This window comes from Podarcis erhardii (assembly GCF_964252035.2).
Source record: "Podarcis erhardii genome assembly, chromosome: Z".
In the NCBI taxonomy this organism is placed as follows: Eukaryota; Metazoa; Chordata; class Lepidosauria; order Squamata; family Lacertidae; genus Podarcis; species Podarcis erhardii.
Genome location: NC_138504.1, coordinates 19,514,013 through 19,538,271, shown reverse-complemented (window position 1 = coordinate 19,538,271; position 24,259 = coordinate 19,514,013). Strand labels below are relative to the sequence as shown.

General features: G+C 44.7%; 2 protein-coding genes across 2 annotated transcripts in view; one reads left to right on the top strand and one right to left on the bottom strand.

The window, feature by feature from the left end:
• The first annotated feature begins 4,558 nt into the window (after nt 1-4,558).
• On the top strand, nt 4,559-19,778 carry DKC1 (dyskerin pseudouridine synthase 1). The gene is made up of 15 exons (XM_081848125.1): nt 4,559-4,651; nt 6,460-6,524; nt 6,976-7,062; nt 8,984-9,075; nt 9,920-10,104; nt 10,237-10,301; nt 11,671-11,797; nt 12,634-12,764; nt 14,139-14,282; nt 14,763-14,883; nt 16,403-16,521; nt 17,028-17,134; nt 17,494-17,557; nt 18,069-18,227; nt 19,246-19,778. The coding sequence occupies exons 1-15, from the start codon at nt 4,636-4,638 to the stop codon at nt 19,312-19,314; spliced, it is 1,551 nt and encodes a 516-aa protein (XP_081704251.1). The 5' UTR covers nt 4,559-4,635; the 3' UTR covers nt 19,315-19,778.
• Nucleotides 19,779-22,771: 2,993 nt separating this feature from the next.
• The window catches only part of MPP1 (MAGUK p55 scaffold protein 1), a 35,839-nt gene continuing 34,351 nt past the window's right edge, over nt 22,772-24,259 (bottom strand). The window contains exon 12 of the mRNA XM_081848097.1: nt 22,772-24,076. Within this exon, the coding sequence (XP_081704223.1) occupies nt 23,900-24,076 (177 nt within the window). The 3' untranslated portion in view covers nt 22,772-23,899. The remainder of the gene's footprint in view (nt 24,077-24,259) is intronic.

The following is a 24,259-nucleotide window of genomic DNA, read 5'->3' as shown; positions in this document are numbered from 1 at the left end:
CTTTGGCGTAAGGTCTGGCCTGTTTGTCCAATATAGAGAACAGGCCAGACCTTACGCCAAAGAATAAACGGACATAAATCGGACATCAGGAATCACAAGACAGAGAAACCAGTAGGAGAACATTTCAATCTCCCAGGACATTCTATACAAGATCTCAAAGTAGCTGTTTTACTACAAAGGAATTTCAGAAATAGACTGGAAAGAGAAGCTGCTGAATTACAACTTATCACCAAACTCAAAACCATGGAAAAACCTGGTCTGAACAAAGACCTTGGATTCTTATCTCATTATACATGACAAAGCCATTTTTCACCTTTTCACCCCTTGCTTTTTCCTGTAAGACCTATTGCAGTCGTTAAGAGTCGTCAACAGGCTCATCACAGCTATCTGCCAATCACCCATTCCCACCACCCTTCTGAGTAATACCCCTCCCCACCTTCTCACTATATAGAAGGGTCTGGAAACTTCTGTTTCAGTGTATCTGAAGAAGTGTGCATGCACACGAAAGCTCATACCAAGAACTGACTTAGTTGGTCTTTAAGGTGCTACTGGAAGGAATTTGTTTTGTTTTGACTATGGCAGACCAACACGGCTACCTATCTGTAACTGGAACTATTTTATTAAATATACACATAACCTGACACTTCAGAAAACTTTCTATGCAGCTCACCATGAGTACAAAATCATTAGAATATGAAATCAATCAACTCAAACACTCATGTAATAAAACAACAGAGGGGTTTTTTAATAGCGTAAAAGTGAAATGAGAACCCAAGAGATTAATTATTCAAGAGACTTTTCCAATACTTTACCCTCAAAGGATAGTTAAGCCCCTGGCATCAATAACAACTTTTTAGAAGCCTACACCTTCTGTCCGGCTCAAGTGAACCAGTTTTTTAAAAAAACAAAAAACCAGGCCTAAGTTATAACAAAATTAAAATAGACCAGGAAAAAAAGATTGAAGAATGGTACCATTCCTCAATCTTATTTTTTTCCTAACAAGAACAATGATTAGACAAACAGGATATGACTTATCAGAAAACAATCATGACAAAAATGTCACATACTCAAGGACGAAGTCTCAGATTAATAATCAACAGTTTCTTGATTATACATTGGCTGTGAATCTGGCATTTGCACATTGGATTTGAGGCACACACCATTGGCTTTTTTATTGGAAACCAGATACGAACTGGAACTCGCTTTCACCTCTAACTGCCAATGCAACATATAAAGGAAGGAATACTTCTTTGGCGATCACTCACAGCCAAGTAAGAATGTCTTCCATAAACACGGTTTTAACAATGAGTCCATAAGTGACTGTGGAGGCCAATTCTGGACCACACGGCCTTCCACAGTTGGGACATTGGTCTCCAGATGGGAGTTGATCACGGTATGGATTTGCCAAGCGTGCCTTCCTCTTAGCACATTTCTCCCTTGCATCCTGAGTTCAAGTGTCTTCAAAGTCCATGACACCTTTGGTAAAGGCTGTTCTCCAACTGAAGCACTCGCAGGCAAGTGTTTCCCAATTGTTGGTGTTTATACTACATTTTTTAAGATTTGCCTAGAGAAGGAATACAAATGCAATGGGATAAAGCAGCACTACTGCACCAATAGAAAAAGAGTATGTTTTAATTTATTAATCCCCTTTTACATTGTTACAGGGATTTTTTACAATGATGGGGGGGGGGTTGCTCCTCCAGCACACAGTGTGCACCCCCTCTTTGTTTACACACACAATGTCTCCTCAAAGCACCAGATTGAGGCATCTGATCAAGGCCTGTATTTTAAAATGAGCTTAAAGATTTGCAAATGTTTCATGCCAGGCAGAAAAGCAGCTGGCTAAGTACTTTGGCAGTTGTTTATCCTCCTGGACAAGGGCCCCCCTGATTTATAGCAGAAGCAGGAGACAAGTTTCTCAAAGTTGTAAAAAGGGAAATACAGGCTGGGAGCAAAGGTTACACTGACCCTACATATTACAGAATACAATCAAGCTGCAAAAACACTAATTAAGAGTTGGTAAATAGTAAGATCTCTGTTTAGATAGAACTTAATACCACGAGCCATTTGTTTTAGCCATTTGTTTTGGAATGCAGGGGCAACAGGGGCAAAAGTTGATCTGGTAATTAAGGTGCCTTGTCGAGGCAAATGTAAGATACATGGCTACTTGTCTGCCATTTATGGATAGAAGGAAATATAGCTCTTTGTCTCCCATAAAAGGTAATAGGAAATGGGTGTATCTTTTATGATTGGTTCTAGCAAACAGCCAATAGGAATTTCAACCAGGCTGATTGGACAGAGGCAGCCAAAGGGGGAGCAAGGGGGCTGGGTTGAGGAAATATAAGTGCTGGCCATCAGGGCTGGAGGGCAGGCAGAGCTTTGGTAACCATATACCACTGTGCCTATCATTTATTTGTCTGACAAATAAATTATTATTTTAATTTCTCTATTGCTGTGTTGAATATTTCATTCCAGCTAAGCGTTAACCACAAGCAGGGTGCTACAAGATAACACACGACACCACACAATTTCCAATGTTCTGTTCAGGAAGGAAATGGCTACCAAGGAGGGAGCTTGGGACCTGAGTGAGGGCAGCCATAACCCATAAAGCGTGAGCTCAGGTACTCAGCAGCCCCTCTGCCTGAGTGATAATCTCTGGCATCCTGATACCTGAGTGCCAGACAGGTAATAATAATAATAATAATAATAATAATAATAATTTTTATTTATACCCCGTCCTCCCCACGGCTAACACCAAATATAAATTACAATAAAATGTAATATAAAAGAGTTAATTAAAATACAACTTAAAATACAGCCTCATTTTAGTGTAGCCCATAAATCAAGACCATAAAGGGAGGAAACATCAGATATTCACCCGAGCCAGCTATTCATACTGGTCCTACATGGGAAATTTCCATGCAAAATCCCATATATGGGATCAGAGTGAGTCCATGCCGAAGGCCAGGCAAAACAGCTCCGTCTTGCAGGTAGCCATTCCAGAAACAATAGCAAACCCAGATCAAGACAAAAGGCTGTGATTAACTTAGCTGGGGGAAAGGGACATCTCTTGTGTTTGGTGGAGGTCAAGGTAAGGGAGGGGCAAGCCCTGATGCTCAAGTTTCTGTCGCCAGACCCTTCCAACCCGTGATGTATTTGTGATATATGCATGATGTAATTTTAGGAGTGTTGTGGGTATCTTTGTAAAACTGATAAAAGTGGGAGCCACTCTTTGTTCTCTGCTTCTTCCCCATTCTCCCATGTGATGGGTGGAAGTCCTGTTGCAACAGTTATTTGAATGTAGACCAGGCCTATTGGCTGCTGTTTTGCTCCTACTGTATATTCCTGGCTGGTGTCTTTGTTTTGTAATCCAAGTGAGCCCAAGGATTTTCCTATAACAAACATGTGCATCAAGGCAACTTACAAACATTTAAAACAGCTAGAAAGAGTTTTTAGAAACAGTAGAAGTAAAAGGTAATGGTAAAGGACCCCTGGACAGTTAAGTTCAGTCAAGGGTGACTATGGGGTGCAGCACTCATCTTCCTTTTCAGGCCGCTTTCTGGGTCATGTGGCCAGCATGCCTGGAGGCTTTTTGATTTTATAGTAGACTAATATTTTAAAAAATTATTTGCCGTTTAAGCCTTATGGCATGCAAGTGGTGTTAAAACATAGTATAAGTCACAGCTGTCAACTTTTCCCTTTTCTTGCGAGGAATCCTATTCAGAATAAGGGAATTTCCTTTAGAAAAAGGGAAACATTGACAGTTATGGTGTGATTACTTTGCTTCTCCACATCTGATCACTATGTGTTGCTAGATGGTTTGGATTTCCAGGCTGTAATGGGAGAATAAATGCTCAATTGGAAGAAGTCTCTTGATTTGCTGTTTCTTTTTCATCCAGATGTCCCACCCTAATATGTTGGTCTATCATTTTCAAAATCAGACATTTTTATTAGGACACCTTTATGAGGACTGGCCGAAACACCATAAAAAATGTGTGGAAGCGTGAGAGATTTCCAGAAATTTTCATAATACTAGATACGCCTGGCAGGTGTAATTTGCCCACGTTTCTCTACCATAAAATAACGTGCTCAACACACAATCCTGGTTACACACCTAGGATCACCCCCCATTATCCACTTGGCCAAGCCGCCTGAGCCTTGTTTCCACGAGATCCCCACTTTCTGTACAGCCCTGCACCTCCCCCAGCGGGGTTTTATTGCCATCTGGCTCGTGCAAAACCTGCTGGGTGCCGCTGGGTAATTTACAAAAAAAACCCGCCTCTGCCTCTTGGACTCCAGCTCCCATCTTTCCTGGCTCGCTGGCTGGGGGTTGCTGGGAGTTGGAGTCCCTTCATAGCCTGAACTCCGGCGCTGTTTAAAAACCCGCCTCTCGGAGGGGAGGGGGACTGAAGGCACCTAGCCTCTCTAGCGCTTTCCTGCCCTCTATGGTGCACCCGCCCGCCCCGCCCACCAGCTCCCTGCTCAACCAATCGCTGCTCTGTCCCTCTTTTCCCGCGCGCCGCGCCGCGCTGCTTGTCGGGACAGGGAGCGGAAGTGGGCGAGGGGATCCCTTTTTCGCTGGCGGGAGGCGAGGTGCGCGCGTGTCTCTCAGAGGCAGCGCGTGGCGAGGGCAAGATGGCGGACGGTCCAGGTGGGTGCGCGGCGTGCGCTCGGGGTCAGGGCTGTCTTCTCCGGACCTGAGGCGAGCTTCGGGCGTGGATCTGACCTTTTCGGGTGCCCTCCATGCGGGCGCAGTGGGGCCTCCTGTAACCTGAGGAGGGATCGCGCTTCTCTCGGGTTGCGGAGAGGATCGCCTCCGGGGAAGAACGGGAATTAAATGCTTAGTTTTTAAGGGGGGGGGAATGGGGGCGTAGGAAGAGTTGCTGAAGTTCACAGATTTAGCGGAGGGTAGTGTTTAGCTTTCTCAGCCCTGTCCTGAGTCCGATCGTGGCGAAGCACGTGGCTACTTGTACAGTGTTTGGAAACGACTCTCTCTGCATGCTCGGATGTAGTGGGGTTTTTTGGGGGGTGGGGGGGGTGAGCGATTCCACAAAGCGAGATTGGCCCCGCCTCCGTCTTTCTTTTTGAGGAGGAGGGTGTTGGGGAAACTTTGCCGCCGGGTAAGGGTGCATGGGGCAAAAACCGTTTTTACTCCATGGTGCAGCCAAGTCTGTATATGCTCCTTTAAGTCCTAATATTCCTTCAATTTCCACTTCCCTTCTTGTTATGTTAATAAATCTCTGTATGTTGTTGGCCAACCTCCTTAAGTGATGATGCTTCAATAGGGGATAGCCACCATGGGGTTTTGGGTTCTAATAAATCTTTATATTTTCCCCACACTTTAATCAGTGATTTTTTTTATGTGATTATAGAACCCTTTATGTACTTTACCTTTTCCATACCAAAGATATGCATGCCAACCAAATCTGTTATGTCCCTCCAACTCTGTTGTTTCCTCCGCCTCTAACTTCTGTCTCCGCTCGTGCGCCTCGGTCTTTCTTTTGGGGGAGAAGGGTGTTGGGGAAACTTTGTCGCCGGGTAAGGGTGCATGGGGCAAAAACCGCTTTTACGGGGGATGTTGGCTTCTCAGCGCTGGTGTGTTGTGGGGAGAGGTTCCCACCTTGGAACCGATTGTAACGTGTCCAATGTTTCACAGTATGTTTGTTTCCTTTTGGAGGTGGCGGGGGGGGGGGAGAGATTCGCAGGAACTATTGATATTCCGCAGCTGCAGGAAATATTGCATTTTGAGGAAACGGGCTACTGCTTTCCAATTTGCCCACTTAAGGCACTAGGGCGCTTGCCCACGTGGGTGGCCTGCATGAGCATTGACTGCAGCCAATTTATCCCATGCAACTGTTTCCTCCAGTACCTCTCTTGCAGGTTTCTTTGGTCACCCACATCACGCTCTTGGTTTCTCATACGTTGGAGTGCTTGTTATTTGTAGCGCCTGGCAACGATTCTTTTGCAAACCTAGAATAATGGTGTTAACTGTAATAGCACCATATATAAGGAATATTGTACTGTAAACTCTTACAACCATTTTCATGCCAAGGGCCCTATTCCTTTCTAGGTGCCATGTGCCAGTGGTAGGTGGGGCCAGAGGCAAAAGGAGGCAAAGGATTAAATGCAAATTTGTACAGTAAGCTAGTTTCTTCACACTCTGCTCTATACAGTGCAAGAAAGAAGCATGAGCCAAGTTCAAGAATGGGTTCCAGACAGGCAAAAGCACAAAGCAAGGCTGTGGGTTGGGGAGTATGTATGGCCTGGGAAGAGTTCAGAGGGCTAGATGGAGAGGCTGGAGGGTTGCATTTGGACTCCAGGTCATAAGTTTCCTATCTGATCTAAAATTTGAAATCAGATTACTAATTTTAGGTTTGATTTTAGGTGAGTGAACAATGCCAAGTTTACTTCTAGTTCCATTTATTTGTAGTATTATTTTTATTTTTTGTCTTTCTGTAGGCTCTGTCTCTAAGAAGCACAAGAAAAAGAAAGAACAGAAATATCTGGTAGAGGAAGATGTTGCTGTGAGTTGCTTTGTGATATTGCTTAATTTCCATACTCTGCACCCTGTACCCTGCATGGTTCTTTGCAGATTTTGCTGGACTACAGTTCCCACCATCTACTTCCTGGGAATATGCTGTTCCCAGGGGTATGCAAACATTCCCTCTCCTGTTCAGCACTGTAGTTATAACTTTGGCTGATAATTGATGAGGGCAATTGATTGTGTAGAGGCATGCATTCTGGGCAGGAGCTAATAGTGATAGTATGCTCTCTTTGTAGAAGGCCCCTTGTAGATAAAATTATTGCATGATGAGGAAAAACAGCAACATGAAGAGTGCAGTTCTAGTTATTTGCTCTTTGTGTCTAGACTAGAGAATATTGTTAACTTCCAAGCTTGATGAGTAAAGGAACATAGTGGCCAGCATTCTTCATTGGCAGTTATAGTTACTAATCTGCCTATTTGATTGTTCCTAGGATATACAGTATTCTGAAGAATTCTTTATCAAGCCTGAATCCAGAGTGGCTCAACTGGACACATCACAATGGCCTTTACTTCTCAAGGTAAACAGAATTGTGTAAATGAACTACATATTTAATTATTAGTGTTCTATATAAAGCTTACAATATAATTAAATTTAACTAGAGCAACTAATTTACAGTATAATTAACTCTCAAAATTCAATTAAATTTACTGGCAAAAAGAAAAGTTGTTAAATTTTTGTGGCTGAGGGTTTTTAAATCTTTTATATTTATCTTTATAAATATTAAGATTCTTAATTGATAACCATATTCCTAAATATTTTACCTTTTTATGAATCTCTGTTCATGGATTGGGACAAGTCTTTGTTCTCTGATTCTTTTAAGTTCTTAACTAATAATTTGGTCTTGTTTTTATTAAGTTTAAATCCTGCCACCTGCCCAAATTCTTGGATCTTTTCTATAACTTTAAGGAGAGAATTATTGGGTCTTCTACTGTAATTAATAAATCATCAGCAAATGCTTTCAGTTTAAATTCATTTTTACCTGTTTTTATTCCACTTATATTCCTTGCTAATACCTCTGGGACCATAACAAACAGAAGCGGTGATGTCTGGTTCCCTTTTGTATTGTATATTGATTTGTTATCACTTGATTAACAATCAACAGTATTATGGTCAGAGTAAACAGCTTGGACTCCCCTTATCAGTTTTTCTCCAAAATTCATTTCGTCAAGAATTTTTTTCATGAAATCCCATGAGACATTATCAAATGCTATTTCCACATCTATAAACATTAAGGCAGTTTGTTTTTCATTTCTTACTTCATGATATTCTATTATATTTAAGATACTCCTGATGTTATCTTTAATTTGTCTGTCTAGTAAAAACCCTGCTTGATCTTGATGAATATATTCTTGCAGGACTTTTTTCATTCTATTAGCTAATATGTATGCAAATAATTTATAATCCTTGTTTAATAATGAAATAGGTCTATAATTTTTTACTAGGGTTAAATCCAAATCTTGCTTTGGAATTAATGTTATATATGTTTCTTTCCATGTCTCTGGGATTTCGCCTGATCTTAAGATCTCATTCAGTGTCTTTTAGGGGAATCACAAGCTGTTCACCCAATTTTTTATAATACTTTGCTGAGAATACACTCGGTCCTGGAGATTTACTTGTTTTTGCTTGGTTTATTGCTTCTGACACTTCCTGCACTGTTATTTGGTTATGTAGTCTGAGTTTTTCTTCTTTTATTTTTGGTAAGTTACTGTTTTTTAAATATTGATCTATCTTACTCTTGCTCTCATATCCTTTCTTATATAAGTAGGTAAAATATGTAACAAAGGCTTCTCTTATTTCATTTTTGTCTGTAAATTTTCCATTCAACTTTATTCTATATATATATTTTTGTTCATTTTTCCTTTTTTGCCATGCCAGCAGTTTTCCTGACTTATTGGTATATTCAAAATATTTCGGTTTCACACTCTTAATTTTCCACATTATTTCTTCATTAATAATAATTGAATATTGTATTTGTAATAATTTGATTGCTTGTTTAACTGATTCTTTCTTTGGTTTTTTAACTAATTCTTTTTCTAATGTTGCACCCAAAATTTCTCTCTTCCTTTTTTCTTTTAATTTCTTTTGAGTTGCATTTTGTTGGACAAACAGTCCCCTCCATTGCCTTACTAGCATCCCACACTACTTGCTGCCTGGTAACCATGTTAAGATTCAAATCAAAATAGTCTCCCAGAACCTTTTTTGCTTTTTTCAAAAACATTTTATCATCTAACCTGTCTTCATTCAGTTTCCATCTTAAGGAGGATTGATTTTCCTTTTGAGAGCAAATCTTAACCAGTTATGTGATTTTTAATTGGCCGAGCAACTTGTTCTATATCAAATAGTTCCAATGAGTTTTAAGACATTGAGATTTGGCTCCAACCTAAGAACTCCACAGCATTAATTGTTCATTAATTCTTGCTTGCTTTGGATTTTTGTAGAACTTTGACAAGCTGAATGTGAGGACAGCACACTACACACCCCTTCCTTCTGGTTGTAATCCCTTAAAAAGAGAGATTGCCGAATATGTAAGGTAAGGCAAGATAGAGCTTAAGAGTAGATTTCCCCCACATGGTGTTCTTTCTGTAATCTGGGGGAGGTGGGTTAGTTATTAAACACTTGGGAAAGACACAAATGAGGCTTAGATGAACACAAGTTTTGGATGGGGTTCCACTGCCCACTTTAACTCTTCCAGGATTTTCTCTAGAGGTGACAACCATTACCGTCCTCCATGCATGTCTGCCGAGTGCACATAAGTGCAACTTGTTTTGACCCCGTTCTTCCCTTTTCCAGGTTCCAAGTGATCTGCTTGTTGGCAATTGCACACCATTTAGACGCGCCTGAAATGATTGCCACCTGTATAGTGACTTGCATACATCGGTCCTTACATATAGCTTTGTATCACAGCTGCAGAGTTTGGGGTGCTGGATATTCTGTTGACCCTACTAGTATGTTTTGGAGGGCTTTTTATTCTTATTTAATACCTGCCGGTTACCATAGTTTCTTTGTTCTATCCATGAATGCTTTTGTTTGGCACAATGTCTCTTAACTTTTACTGTGCCATGTAATTTATAATCTAAAAATTGTTAGTCACAAACTGTTTGCTAGTTAGCAAACTGGGAGGAGGGTAGGTAAAAAAGAGTTGAAGCTGTGTTACTACAACCATATGCCAAAAAAGTGGCATAAATATCTAGCACAAAATTAGCACCACAATTCAGTATTGCCATGGACACAGTATCCTGCTTGAAATCCCTAGGTTATTAATATGTCTTGTTTTAAGGTAGATTTGGGTCCTAATTCAGGTTTGTTCTTTGAAGAGCGAGCAGAGTCCACGCCTATATAGATTATTGTTAACAGTCCCTGTGGTTCTCTTCCAGGACGGGCTTCATCAATCTGGACAAACCTTCTAATCCTTCTTCCCACGAAGTGGTGGCCTGGATCCGCCGCATCCTACGTGTTGAGAAGACAGGGCATAGTGGCACATTGGACCCCAAAGTGACTGGGTGCCTGATTGTATGCATTGAGCGAGCAACACGCTTGGTCAAGTCTCAACAAAGTGCAGGTATACCATCTGCCTTGTCTCTTTATCAAGCCTAGAAATGTATTGCTAGACATAGAAACAGCACAATCACCGGTATGGTGAAAAAAGTAAATTAAAGTGGCCTCTCCTGACTACTCTTCTGTCGTCTTCCAGGCAAAGAGTATGTGGGAATCGTTCGGCTGCACAATGCAATCGAGAGTGAGGTTCAGCTGTCAAGGGTAAGTCTCTGCTAGGCAGGAAAATTTGAGAGGTAGGTGTGTGTGTGTGTGTGTGTGTGTGTGTGTGTGTGTGTAGTCATGAACATCAGTGTGAATGATGGCAGTAGAAACGTTTCCCAAATTAAATTTAGCTGTAGGGGTTATGATGAGAGCAACTCTTTCTTCACATGGATATCAGGGTAGCATGCAACAGGGATGAATGTTGTTTAAAATGCCACAATAAATCATTGTTAAAATAATCACAAACAAAAATTAGATGCAAAACCAAATCAGAGTAAGTTTCAATTTTCAAGAGTAATTGACTGTTTCTTCAGACCAAAAGTGGCAGAACAAAGCAAATTTCCGCTTGTTTCACTTTCTGCTGGGCAGATACCTTTCTAGGAACCACAGGTATGCTGTTCTGGGTTCCATGATGGAAAAAAGGCAGGATATAAATATTTAAAAATGAATACATACTTTTTTGCTTATAATCTTTGGAATGTTTCTCTTTGTTGTGAATCAGAGCTCAAATTGCCAATCTCAGTCTATCCTGTTTGCTATGGGAAGTATAGTTCTGTGTCCCTTGAAATCTGTTCACATGTATGGGAAGGGCAGAGTGATGATGCTGTTTTATCCATTCTCTGAGTGGTGCTGTTCTATCCTTCCTGCAACATCAGGATTCCTGTTCTAGGTTCTTGGTGCTGTGCAGCTTCCAGCTGCCTGCAGAGTAGACATAGAGCAAGCAGAATTGAGGCTCCCTTTATTGGGGCCTTGGTTTTCTAAGATTAATGACAGCTCTGACTGCCTATAGCCACATGGTATTAAAGCCACCCTTGTCATAACTAGAGATGCCTGGGGGCGGGGGACAACAACAACAACAAATATTGATTTAGTGGTCTCTATGATCTGGGAGCAGGTTCATAGCCACTTTAGAGAAGTTGAGTTGCCTGCATGGTGGTGGTTTCTTCAGAGATCACTTGGAATTTCCCAAGAACATTCTGTGCATAACTTGTGAAGCAGAGTGTGCACCATTGCTCAGCACTGCAGGTAGCAATTGGAGTTCGTTTTGTTCTTTGGTAACCTTGGTGACTAATGATCAAGCTAGTTGATGAGTACAGCTCCCTGCTTGCCTTGATTTAGCCAGATGTTTTGCCAACTCATGGTTTTGCATTACCATAGCTGCTTTAACTTAGTCTTAGCAGTAAGCTTCTTAAGACCACATCATACCAAACCAAAGTTAAATTTACTTGGTGAATGCAGTTGATAAAATGGAGCTTGGTGTGTTTGGGGAAAACACCTGAAATTTCATTCTTCCTTGCATGTATCAATCATGTATTACCACAAGGGCGCAAGCATTTTAAAGTGGTATCTGATCTGCTTCATTCTGCAGGCAATAGAAACACTGACTGGTGCCCTCTTCCAGCGGCCCCCACTCATTGCTGCAGTGAAGAGGCAGCTGAGAGTCCGAACAATCTATGAGAGCAAATTGGTAGAATATGATCCAGAAAGAAGATTGGGTAATGAAACTGTTTTGTATGAGGTCTGCAGTATCCTTGGTGGAGGAAGAGGGGAGCGGGGGGAGTGCACCGCCCCCGGCAGCATGATCCCATTGGGGTGCCATCGCCCCCACCTGCTCTCTGCCCCCCGGTACCGGAACATGAAGCTCCACCACTGTGCAGTATGACTGCTTTTCCTTTAATGCACTCTTTGAAGAGCTGTGGTTGGGAGCCAGCGACACTCCAGATACTGTTGGACTATAGTTCTCTTCCTCCCCCACCATTAGCCATGCTAGCTGCGGCTGATTGAAGAGTGCACCAGCATCTGAAGGGCCACAAGTTAATTTGCCTTAAATCATGAGCTTATGCTCAAATCACATCTGCAAAACAGAAGCTGAGCTTTGAGAAATTGAACCCCCCCCCCCCGAAACCCTGTCTAGGTTACTTCCTAAGCCTCTCCAGCCTTTCTTCTCCAATTTTGTTCTGGGTGATTAAATCACTTCCTTGACCAGTTTGAAGTCTTATTTTTTCTTAGGATGCTTAAAGCATGGGTGGCTAACTTGTGGTCCTCCAGTTGTTCTTGAACTATAGTTCCCAATAGTCCCAGCCAGCATTGTTGATGTTCAGGTACGATGAGAGTTGTAACTCAGCAACATCTGGAAGGCCATAGGTTAGCAACCCCTGGTTGGAGGTGTTTTCTGAGCCAAATGATGTAAAACAGATCGCATAGCACACAGTGCAAAGATGACTTACATCTATCACCCAATACTGATGGCTCATGGATGCTTTCTGTTCGAACTCTTTAAGTCAACAGAACTCCAGAACTCACACATCTGCTTTGACTGCTCTGTTCTCAGGTATCTTCTGGGTGAGCTGTGAAGCTGGGACCTATATCCGGACATTGTGTGTGCACCTGGGCTTGTTGCTGGGAGTTGGAGGTCAGATGCAGGAGCTCCGGCGAGTGCGATCCGGGGTCATGGGAGAGAAGGTACGTTGCAGGGTATATGTCAGCACATGATTGTCACTACCCAAAGTGTTGAGTTCAGTACAGGGCTGACTCCCCTGTTCTGGTAATTAAACTTTGGGACAGTGAGTGGTTGGGAGATGTCAAGGTCAGGAAGCTTTGTTTCTGCCAGTTCTGTCCCCCAACCCACAAAAATTACCCATGGCCCCTATGAGACTAATTGCACAGAATCCATTATTGACTGTTCGTTACAGGTGAATAAAACTAGTGTTTCTGGAACTCTGATAACTTGATGTTTGCTGCGCCCATGTCAACTTGGCTTCCAACTCATATTCAGTCCTCTTGTGTAGTTCTGTTCTCTGCAGTTCTTTAGAGTGGGGAACAAACAACTGCTCAGTAGTCCAAACCTTTCCCTGCATGTGATTTCTGCAAAGTTCTGCAGAGCAGGCTAGTGTGGCTGGTGACATCTTCCACATGGGGAAAGAGCTTTAGGCTATGTGAAGAGAATGCTGTAGAATTTATGAATGGTCAAACTTAAATAGATAAAGGTAAAGGGACCCCTGACCATTAGGTCCAGTCGTGACCGACTCGGGTTGTGGCGCTTATCTCGCTTTATTGGCCGAGGGAGCCGGCGTACAGCTTCCGGGTCATGTGGCCAGCATGACTAAGCCGCTTCTGGCAAACCAGAGCAGCGCACGGAAATGCTGTTTACCTTCCCGCCGGAGCGGTACCTATTTATCTACTTGCACTTTGACGTGCTGGGACCGAGCAATGGGAGCTCACCCTGTTGCGGGGATTCGAACCACCGACCTTCTGATCACCAAGTCCTAGGCTCTGTGGTTTAACCCACAGCGTCACCCGCGTCCCCAAACCTAAATAGCTGTATGGAATTGCAAAGGAGAGGCATTAATGCTGTCTTTCCCCATTGCAGCTCTCATCATCCCTGACCATTCCTTGTTGGCTGGGGCTGGTGAGAATTGTAGCCAAAAACATAGGAAGAGCACCAAGATGAGGGGGTTGCTGTACCTTGTGGCTCTTCACTATTCACTCTTTTGTTTTTGTCTGTGCTAACACTTGCCTTTGTGTGTGTACCCCAATTCCTAGTGTGTTCAGGACATGAAGCTTGTACATGGAACTATCTTCTTTTCTCCCAGCCCTTTTGCTTTAGGCAGTGGCCTGCGTGCTGGGAGGGTCTATGGCTCAGTGATGGTTCTAGCTCAAATGCTTGGCATCTGCAGTCAGTGCAGGATTAGATTGCAGTGATGGAAACTAAGAGACTAAGAGTTGCTGCCTGTCAGAGTAGTTGGGATGGATGGTAAAAAAAGACCCTGGCTTTTGTATCAGACTGCCTTCCGTATTCCCAGTTATATAATATATTGGGGTGGTTTCTGCTTCTAGGACCACATGGTGACTATGCATGATGTGCTGGATGCCCAATGGCAATATGACAACAACAAGGACGAGACGTACCTCAGAAGGGTGATCTTCCCCCTGGAGAAGCTGCTGACATCCCACAAGCGACTAGTTATGAAGGACAGTGCGGTGAGTTCCTGGAACTTATAGCTAAGGCACCACAGTCCATCGCTACAGCTTAACAACGTCACTTTTTTGTCTGTCTCTTAGAAGAGGCATTCCTTGTTTTCTTACATTTCTGCCTTCTAAGATGATGTTTCGCTGTTTGCAGAAGTACTTTTATTTAAGAATCTTCAGAACATGATGCAGCTTAACTGCTTTAGTCCTAATTTCTGCTTCCAGGGCTGTTTAAAGGTGGGAGGGGTGGGGGCAGGTACCTTAAGGGACTGAATGCCACTGTTGGTGGTTACAGTATTGATGGTGCAGGATGCTGTACAGTATGGAGCTTTTCTTGCCACCACGCCATGCAAGCCTCTTGGTGAAAGAGGTATAATTTTTGTGGGCATAACTCCAAAGACTTGGGAGTACATGGATTGAAAATTGGAGAACAGAATTTTACAGTGATAGTTGTTGGTTGAAGCATGATCATTTTTACTACTTTCTGCTCAGGTAAACGCCATTTGCTATGGTGCAAAGATCATGCTTCCTGGCCTGCTGCGATATGAAGATGGCATCGAACTCAATCAGGAAATAGTTGTTATCACCACAAAAGGAGAGGCCATCTGCACAGGTGAGAACTGGCAGCTTAGGCACTTGCCTTCTTAGGTTGTTTTAATTGAGTTACTGCAAACATAGGTGCTGGCTCCCTGGGTGCCCAAACACCTACTGAATTCCCCATGAAGGGCCGGACACCCACAAATTTCTGTTCCAGGGCCATGCATTCTGCATGGCACCCATGGCTCCTGGGCATCCACGATTGTGGGGCCAAAATGGCACTCCTGATTACACATGTTTTGTGCTTTGTGTAAAGGAAGTGGGTTGTAGGAGGAGGAGGCATTCTGAGCTCAGACCTTGGCTGCCTAGCCCAGTAATGTTTGTTCCAGCTAGCAACACAGATTCCAGCGTATCCAGCAGAGGTTTCTCTCCCCAGCCCTGCTTCCCTTTTATCAGGCTCCATTGGCAGGTGATTATGGATCAACGCTTCATTGTGGAGTGCATCCAGTTTCCTTCCTCCAATACTGGAATGGGTGGCAGTGACAATTTGCCTATTTAACATGAGACTACAGTGCCATCTAGTGGCAAATCAAAACATAGTTTTCTTTCTGTACTTTTTTCAATCTAATACGTCTCCTGTTATGCACTGCTTTGGGTTTGGTACTTTCAGTAGGAAAGTGCTTGTGAAATGAAATAAAAATGGAATGGGCGGCATTACATATTTTGTTGGAGAGAAGATGTGTGTTCAACTCCACACTCTAGCTTTGAAAAATGGTCCTGCAAGTGTGACCTCAGATTATGGACGCCTGCCTTGGGCTGGGCAAAACCAAAGTGTCTTGGTGAGTGAGACTGAAACAGTGGGAACAACTATGCAGCTTAGCTCTCTCCCACTGAGAGATGAGGCCCATCTTTCCTGCTGACTCCCAAAGTGTGTGGGGAACTACATAGTAATTTTGCAAATTGCCTTCCCCTTTTAAACAGCTTTCTTCAACTTCCCCACCTGCCTGCACTTGCTCAGGGCCACATGTGAAGTGATGATGAAGTTTATCCATTCTCTGAGTGTTGCTGCTCTGCCTTTCCTGCCACATCTTGATTCCTGTTCTTGGGTCTTGGTGTTGAGTGGCCTCCAGGCACCTTTAAGCCTTCCAGTGTTCTACTGGGGGGCATGGGGATGCATGGCTGGCTGCTGGCAGGGCCTGGGTGGAACAAGCAGGGTCAGAGACCTTTATGGGGCTCTGACTCAACCAGGAAGAATGAAACTGTCTGATCACATAGTGCTCTGGTGTGCTTTTTCCAAAAAAATAAAATAAAAATATGAGTGCAAGAATGTGGGGAAATGGCATTAAAATACCCTTGTGGGCGGGTGTTAACCCGTGTCTTGCTTACACACTTCATGTGCGTGTGTTTCTCACACCAGAAACATACATTCTGCTTTCTAGAGGGAGAACCTCCTTAAGTAGTAAATAGGGATGCTACGGGGGATGATGTTGTAAGTCTTACTCTGGTGGGTTACAGAAAGAGCATGTGTTGGGCAATGCCAGGTTCTGTACTGTGTCATTCCTTAGGGTGCTCAACCTGTACTCTTCTTCCTGCAGCCATTGCCTTGATGACAACTGCAGTGATCTCTACTTGCGACCATGGAGTTGTAGCAAAAATCAAGCGTGTGATCATGGAAAGAGACACGTACCCTCGCAAGTGGGGACTTGGCCCCAAAGTGAGTATTGAGATGGCACTGCGCCATTTGGCTGTACAGGGGAGCAGATTCAAAAGAGCAGCTTGATACTGGCTCCTGGAGCAACAGAATTTTCAGGGAACCGGGTGCATCATCCCACTGGGCGTATGTTTGAACTGTTCGCTTGGTGCCTTAGCTTTGTATCAAATTGTACATGCTTGGCTGGACTTTCAAAGATCTTGGCCGCACCTTGCTACCACAGAATCTACTGGTCACTTGAAATGGTTGCTTTTGCTGTTGTTGAGCCAAATGATGTTAAAGTAGACTTCAAGAGCACTCTGTGCAAAGATGACCCAGATCTATCACCCAAGACTGATGGCTCTGTTAGGGGCTGGACATAATGGGTGTTGGGTCCTCAAGTCGCATAAGAGCAAGAGAGATTTGTTTTATTGCTGCTTGTGAACCTTGAGGGTTATGGAAATGGCAGCAATAAGAAAGCACCTGCCCTTGCCTTGTGTCATGTGTCTCCTCTGCTTATCTCCCCATAGGCTTCTCAGAAGAAGATGATGATCAAGCAAGGCCTGTTGGACACACATGGCAAGCCCAATGAGAAAACTCCTCAGGCCTGGAAAATGGATTATGTGGATTATAATAGGTAATGTTTGCAGCTCCCATTGCCTTAAGTGGGGGATGGGCTAGGTGTGCTGGTTTGGGGTGTACAAAGTGCATTGTGCTAGAAAAGGCAGAGGAGGGGTTTCCTTGGGGCGGGGGAAGCAGGCAGTTATCCCTTTCTAGCCTCCTTTCTATGGCTCTAGAGGGAGTCAGCCTGCTAAATGAAATAAGGAAAACTGCAGCTTGCCCCCCATGCATTTTGGGCGTGTTTACCAGCTTTCCGAACATTACCAACACCAATGTTCCAATTCTAGTATAAAAAGTTAGGCGGAACAGGGTAGAATTGTACATAATGCACCAGGTGGCTGAAAGATGCAAATAAAGCTCCTGTTTTCCTCCCAGGGTTGCTGGAAAGGAAAAGGTAAAAGAGGAAGTCGCCCAAGAGGAGCCAGAAAGACCACCAAAGGTTGGTTTGCTGCAGGACTGCATTCCAGCATTTTATTTTTATTTGGGCCGTGTCTGTTAGAGCCTACATTTTAGTATTGTTTTGAATGTGTGGGGGTTTTTTTGGAGGGTGGCATTGAGAAGACAGCAGGTAAAGATCTCCAGAATAGCTGTGGGTGGTATGATCATTAAAAGTTTGCTGCCACCTGTAGCTGCCAGCAGTACTGGTGACCGTCATTCACACTGAAGCTTGGTCAAATTCAAACTGTTTTGTGTGGCAAGGGAGGCTTGAAAAACCTGCCAAGACTCACAGCTAACAGTACAATCAAAACCCTAAAGTAGTGCACTTTGCTCCTTGCTCTGCAGGTAACTGCATGTGAATGGCTTGAAATCCCTGGCTTTATCTCTTGTTGACACATGCAGGTGCCAAACATGAGCTCCTTTGCAAGATCTGTCTTAAAATGCTCCCATAGAGCAGCCTGTATAGTAGTACCCTGTCCTTGGCTGAAGCCTGTGTCTTGTTTCCCACTCAGCGGAAGCGGGAGATTGAAAGTGATGGGGAACCTGGTGCAGCGGCCTCCTCTCCCCTAGCCTCTCCAGAGCTGCAAGCAGAAATCAAGAAAGCGAAGAAGAAAAAGAAAGAGAAGAGGAAGTCGGAGCTTTCTGAGAGTGGCAGGGAGCTAAGCGAAATGGTAGGTAGGCCTTGTGTAACCCACTGTGCTTGTGTGCCAAGGAATCAGCTGGTATATGCACACTTAAAAGAAAAATCAATTTGTACACATATGTGCATGACAATTGCTGTGAACAGCTCAGCATTTATCTTGCATTTAGGAAGAATCTCACTTTCAGTTGTGGCTTTCTGATGAATGCAGTAGCTTCTAGTTATGTACCGTATTTTTCGCACCATAGGGCGCACCGGACCATAGGGCGCACCCAGTTTTTAGGGGGGGGAATCAATAACCCCCCCCCCCAGCCCCAAAGAGGGTTGCGCGCGGCTATGGAGCAAGCCAAAGCAGCAAGCGGGATGAATCCCGCTCGCTGTTTTGGGTTCCCCTTTAGCCCCGTGCAGCCGCTCCTTGCCAGGAGATGCTGCGCAGGGCTTTCCTGGCTTTACTGGGAGGTGGGGGGATTCACCCACCTCCCGCAAAACCGGCAGAAGCCACGCAACTCCTTTAAAGAGATCGCGGCTTCTCCTGGCTTTTCTGGGAGGTGGGAGAAGGGACTGATGCGGCCAGTCAGTCCTTTCTCCCTCCTGTGGAAAAGCCCGCAAGAGCGCACGGAGCTTGTGTGCAGCTCTTGCGGGCTTTTCCCGCCTGCCTCCCCCCTGCATTCGCTCCATAGGACGCACACACATTTCCCCTTGCTTTTTAGGAGGGAAAAAGTGCGTCCTATGGTGCGAAAAATACAGTAGTTTGCATGTGTCTCTTGATTCCTTTGGGGTGAGGGGCAAGGATAGGTTGAATGATAGAAGGAGAAAGTGAGGGGGAGCCCTCTGCAAGCAATGAATTCAGTTTCTTGCAGCCCATTGTGTGGGGTGACAAGGGAGACAAAGGCAATGATTCTTTTCACTTTTGACCCGTTGCCATTCTTACAGTTGCCAAACTCCTGTGCGACCTACTCCCAGCAGGAAAAAAACTCTCATTCCCAATACCAGAGAGGTAGCCAAAAAACAGAGTGGCTCTTCTGAACTCTCATTGTTTCTCCTCTCAGGGCAGTAACACAAGTGTGAAGAAGAAAAAGAAGAAAAAGAAGCAAGAAGAAACTGAGAGCTCAGAGTAACCAGCAAGAACCATCCAGAGCAGGCAGCCTGGGCCAGCATAAGAAAGAGTCTGAAGGCCTTAATGAAAGTGCAGACTGGATCATTGAGCAGAGACTTGACCTGATTGCTGTGCAAATTAATGTACTTTTGTGGGGGGGCCAGCATGACAAGCTCCCTCTGTCCTGTTCTAAGGATAGCTGGAGGAATTGGAGGCCACAAACCCACCCAGGCCTTGGTGACTGTGAGGAGTTGCCCTGAGCTTGTGAGACTGCTTTTCTGGGGGTAACACAAGGCGGCCCTTGATTTTGGCACTAGTAGCAGAGTCTTCCTTTGCCCCTCCTGCCTTCTTCCTTTGTTTTTCCCTCTGCTTGAATGTGCAGGAGCTGCTGAATGGTAGTGCCAGCTTGTCTATGGGTGGGGGTGAAAAGGGATTTTGTTGTGAGTGGTCAGATGCTTCACTTTAAAAATAATGCTTTTGTATTGACCTCCTTGTGCTTACTTTGACTCTCTTAATGAGCCAGAATCCAAACGTTTTCCCTCAGGGTATCATACCACCTCCTGTTGCTTTTTAAAGCAGATACTGATTTTTGGGGGGAGGAGAGATCACACCTAGAAGTCTTGGAAGACTTGCTTCTGGTCCTTGCAAGCTCACATTTTCCTTGGTCCCAGATGTCTTTCATTCAGCAAAATTGTCTTGCTTCCTAATCTGGTTGGGGCTAGTTGAAAAGTGATGCTGAAGCAGAGCAATAGTCCAGATCAGTATTTTATCCCACGTGCAGTTTTTATAGGGGATCAAGCCTTCCGTCCAGCTTTTTTGACTGGGCTGAGAAAACAATTGGAAGTCTGTACCCCTGTCCCTGTGCTCACATGCACATGAGGTCAAGGGACCTCTGCATGTGGCTGTCGCATTCGGGGGCAGATGCTGTGGTCTATTCCCACCCGTTTTCCTTTTATTTCCCCCCCACACCCATTTTTAGCCAGAGTACCAAAGTTGATTTTAAAAGGAGGGATGGTTCTTAATTTTTTATTAAATTACAAAACTTCCAACTCTTACTTTTGGTTTCTTGTGGTGGTGGAAGCTTCTACAGAAGGTGGGGGGAGAGTCGGGCCAGTTCTATCTTGACTTCTTTGTTATGCTTTCAGTTAACTGCTCCAGCCATTCTTCATGTTGGTTTTTCACAAGCGGTGGGGGTTCCATGCACAGTACAACCATTTAAAAGAAATTATATGTTGACTGACTTTGTCGCAGGCCAATGGTGAAGTGACACAGGCAAAACCTTGAAGGAGAAGCAGTAGTGATGTATTAAAAGGGTAAAGGACCCCTGGACAGTCAAAGGCGACTATGGGGTGCGGTGCTCATCTCGCTTTCAGGCCAAGGGAGCCGGCATTTGTTTGCAGACAGCTTTCCATGTCATGGCCAGTGTGACTTAACTGCTTCTGGCACAGTGGAGCACCGTGATGGAAACCAGAGCACACGGAAATGCCATTTACCTTCCCGCCGCAGGAATACCTATTTATTTGCACTGGCGTGCTTTCAAACTGCTAGGGATAGAGCAATGGGAGCTCACCCCGTCACGGGCATTCAAACTGCTGAGCTTCTGATTGGCAAGCCCAAGAGGGTGGTGCTGTGATCCTAGTATTGTATTAGGCAGGTGTTTTTTCATCCCAAGGGTGGTATTCTGTTGTGGAAAAACTGGGGGGGGGGGGGCAGATGCCAAAGGGAATAGAACAATGGCTTTCTGCTACTTACCTTTTGGGGCAGTAGGTTACATTCCAACTATTCAGAAACCACACGCTACCCTCCTTCCAAGCAAGCAACAGGCATTAGTCTACTTCAGTGACACATTCATTGGGCTGCCAAGAACATTCAAGGGTGTGCCTGGGAAGTCCTCAGAACCAAATAAGAGGCCTTGAAGGACTATGTGATGGTCCTGAGATTCTCCAACTATTGTAGAAGGCTGGGGCTTAGCAGGTACAGCATGTAGAGTTGGGGAGTGCACTTTTGAAAACGGAATATGCCTTCTCCAAATTTTACACTACCACCACGATGGCAACTATAAGGTTCCCAAGCATAGCTGTCAACTGTCCCTTATTTGGCGGGAAAGTCCCTTATCCCAGTGCCGTGTCCCGCTGCTGTCCCTTATTGATGATGTCCCTTAAATTTCCCGGGTTTCAAAGGAAGCAGCTCCTCTCCCTGCCGGCCAGGCAGGAGGGAGGCTCCAACTGTGTTGCTTGGCTGCGTTGCTCACCCAATAAGGAGTTCAAGAACGACTGGGGGGTGGAGCTTGCATGCCTTGTGCTGATCAAATTGGCCGCGTTGCCTGGGGACTCGCCTTTGCTCAGCACTTCCCAGCAGAGAGGTGACGGTGGTTTCCCTTGCTGCATCCCCTTTGCCGGGTTGCTGCGCTGTGGGAACCACCGCTTGAGGCTTCGTTTGGCTGCTGGTTGACTAAAATCCCTTATTTTGGCTGCTGATCCCTTATTTTGAGGCTGCTGGTCTCTTTATTTTCAAATCTAAGTTGACAGCTTTGTTCCCAAGGCAGGATTTCCCAGGCTTGCTTTGAGGTCCTGCTGCCTAAATATTTGGATGCCAGCTCATGCCACCACATCTTTGGATCTGAGTCAGGAGGTGGTCTAGAAAGAGCTTGATGCTAAGGGAAATTGTATTGTTTTGTTTGGGCCAAGGTGCCACACTTAAAACCATAACCACCAGAGGATATGCCACATAAACAAGCTTTGGACACAGTGTTTCTACTGCTGCTTCTGCCAGCTTAACCTTCGATAAGTTGTCTTTGTGCCCTCATCCTGCACCAACAGTTTACACAGGCAGCGATCAAAGAACTTGCTAAAAATATTCACTCCGAAGAGAGGAAGAAACAGCCTAGCAAATCAACTGGCAAATAATAGGCCTTTTCTAGGTCCCAGGAGTAGCAGCCTAGTGTACCTTGCCCTTCTGATGAAAAGAGCTTAATGTTGGTAGAGGATAATGCTCTTCAAGACATTCCTCAAAGGAGTGATGCAGGCTCTCCAAATCTGCTTAACCGCTGCAACCAAAGCTAATGCAGATGCCTCTGTGCCCAACATTGGAGGAGGGGAAGTAGAGTTTAGAAAACAGGAATCACTGAGCCCCAAACCTATAGGTATGTCTGCCAGAGAAGCCCATTTTCCCCAAGTATTTTTCACAATGTGGTAGAAAGAGTAAAAAGGGTTCAGTGGACAGGCTGTAAGGTCCCACTTGTGGCTGCTTTAATTGCTGGCACAATTGCTCCAAGGGATGGAGATTTAATGCATCAGAAGCTGGCATTTGTCTCCTAGGAGCAATGGTGGTTGGCTGTTGTGAGTGCCCATGCCAGTCCAGTGGGGAATACCGCCAGCTGCAGGTGGGCAGCTTTTAAATTGGCACGTTTTTTGGTCCTGGTGGGTAAGCGTCGTCTTCTGCCATCTGGGGAGTAGTGGGGTAATAACAAACACAAGTCCTGCAATATTTCAACACTTTATTGCTGCTTGATTTCCCTGTAATGGACTCAACCAAAGGTCCCTATTGCACATCTTTTGGGTCTTTTTGGTATCCTCAAAGGTATGAGGTTTCAATGCAGGTCAAGCTTACACCCCTACACCCTTAACCGCTAGTTACATATCTCAATCTTGTTTTAGACATGGACAGTTAGTTGAATAACAACCTCCCACAAAGGTTGTGCTTGCAGGTGGAGGTGGAATGAACTTGCTCTGTTAATCATTTTTGATAAGGCAAATATGGGAGGGAGGGCAGTTATTTTGCATATAACAAGTGAGCCACCCTAATACGTGAGAAATGTGCCATGAGCAATTTCTTTACAGAGCACAACATGCAGGTGCTGAGAGTCTTGAGTTATTTCCTGTTCCCTCCTTGTGTCATGAGCTGCCAGTTAAAACTTAATAGCATCTACTCTGGCTCCCAAGACTGTGTTATTCACAACTGTACTGATTCTGAGCATGAACAGTTGGACAAGTACAAGTCTGTAGAGAGACAATGGTCCACATGTCTGGGGAAGGAGATACTGATCACTAACTGCCTGATCACCCTACAGTGGGTGACAGCAGATGTGTAAAATTCAAAGAAGCATCCACTCAGAAGATTAGTGTGCAATATGTGGGGAGCTTGAAGGAGCAGTGGTGTATTACAGTAAGGAAATCTCACTTGACAAGATCTAAAGAAATTAGGGTTCTAAAACAGGTGGCACTGTTCAGTTTAAAACACGGCTCAGCCTGCATCTTAGCATTCACATCATATGGCTTTCACACCAGAAGGTGCTCTTAATACCACTCCTGAAGACATCTTAATGGTTTTGGATAGGGGTTTTCCTCCTTATGTGCCAACATTTGTATGTGTGGGCTACCCTGTGCTAAGCACAAGCCATGCACATACTCTTCTGAGGGTGTTTGCAGCTGGAAGGATGGGGCTCTTGCCCTGGCAGTAACAGAGCAACAGCTGCCCTGAGGAATGGGGACAGGACGAGGGGGTTGTGCATTGGACAAAGCACAGAGCAGGCAAATGGGTGACCCTCTTTGTCCTCAACTTGCTGTAATGAGGGCAGGCAGAGGGGATCTGGGAGCTACCAGGCCAGCTCAGTACACCCAAGACACAGGAACCCACTGGGGAGAGTTGCAAGCGCGCTCAAAGGCCGCCTGGAGTTGCTCAAGGCTCTCGTCAACACCATTGTTCACCAGCGACAGGTCGAAGTAGTGAGCATATCTGCTCCGGATGGCCTCTGAATCTTTCTGAAGCTGCAGCAAAGTATCCGACTGCAAAGGAAGAGGAATTGTTCGCAGTTAGTGACATCAGGTAGACAGTCTAGCTGAAGCTGCTCTGTACACTTTGCGGGGTTTCTCAGTTCAGCATGCAACGGCCTTGATGCAGCCTAGAACTTTGCTAAACTGCTTGCAAAATGGCTAGGCTGCATGTATGTGGTGGTGGTTCTTGAAATG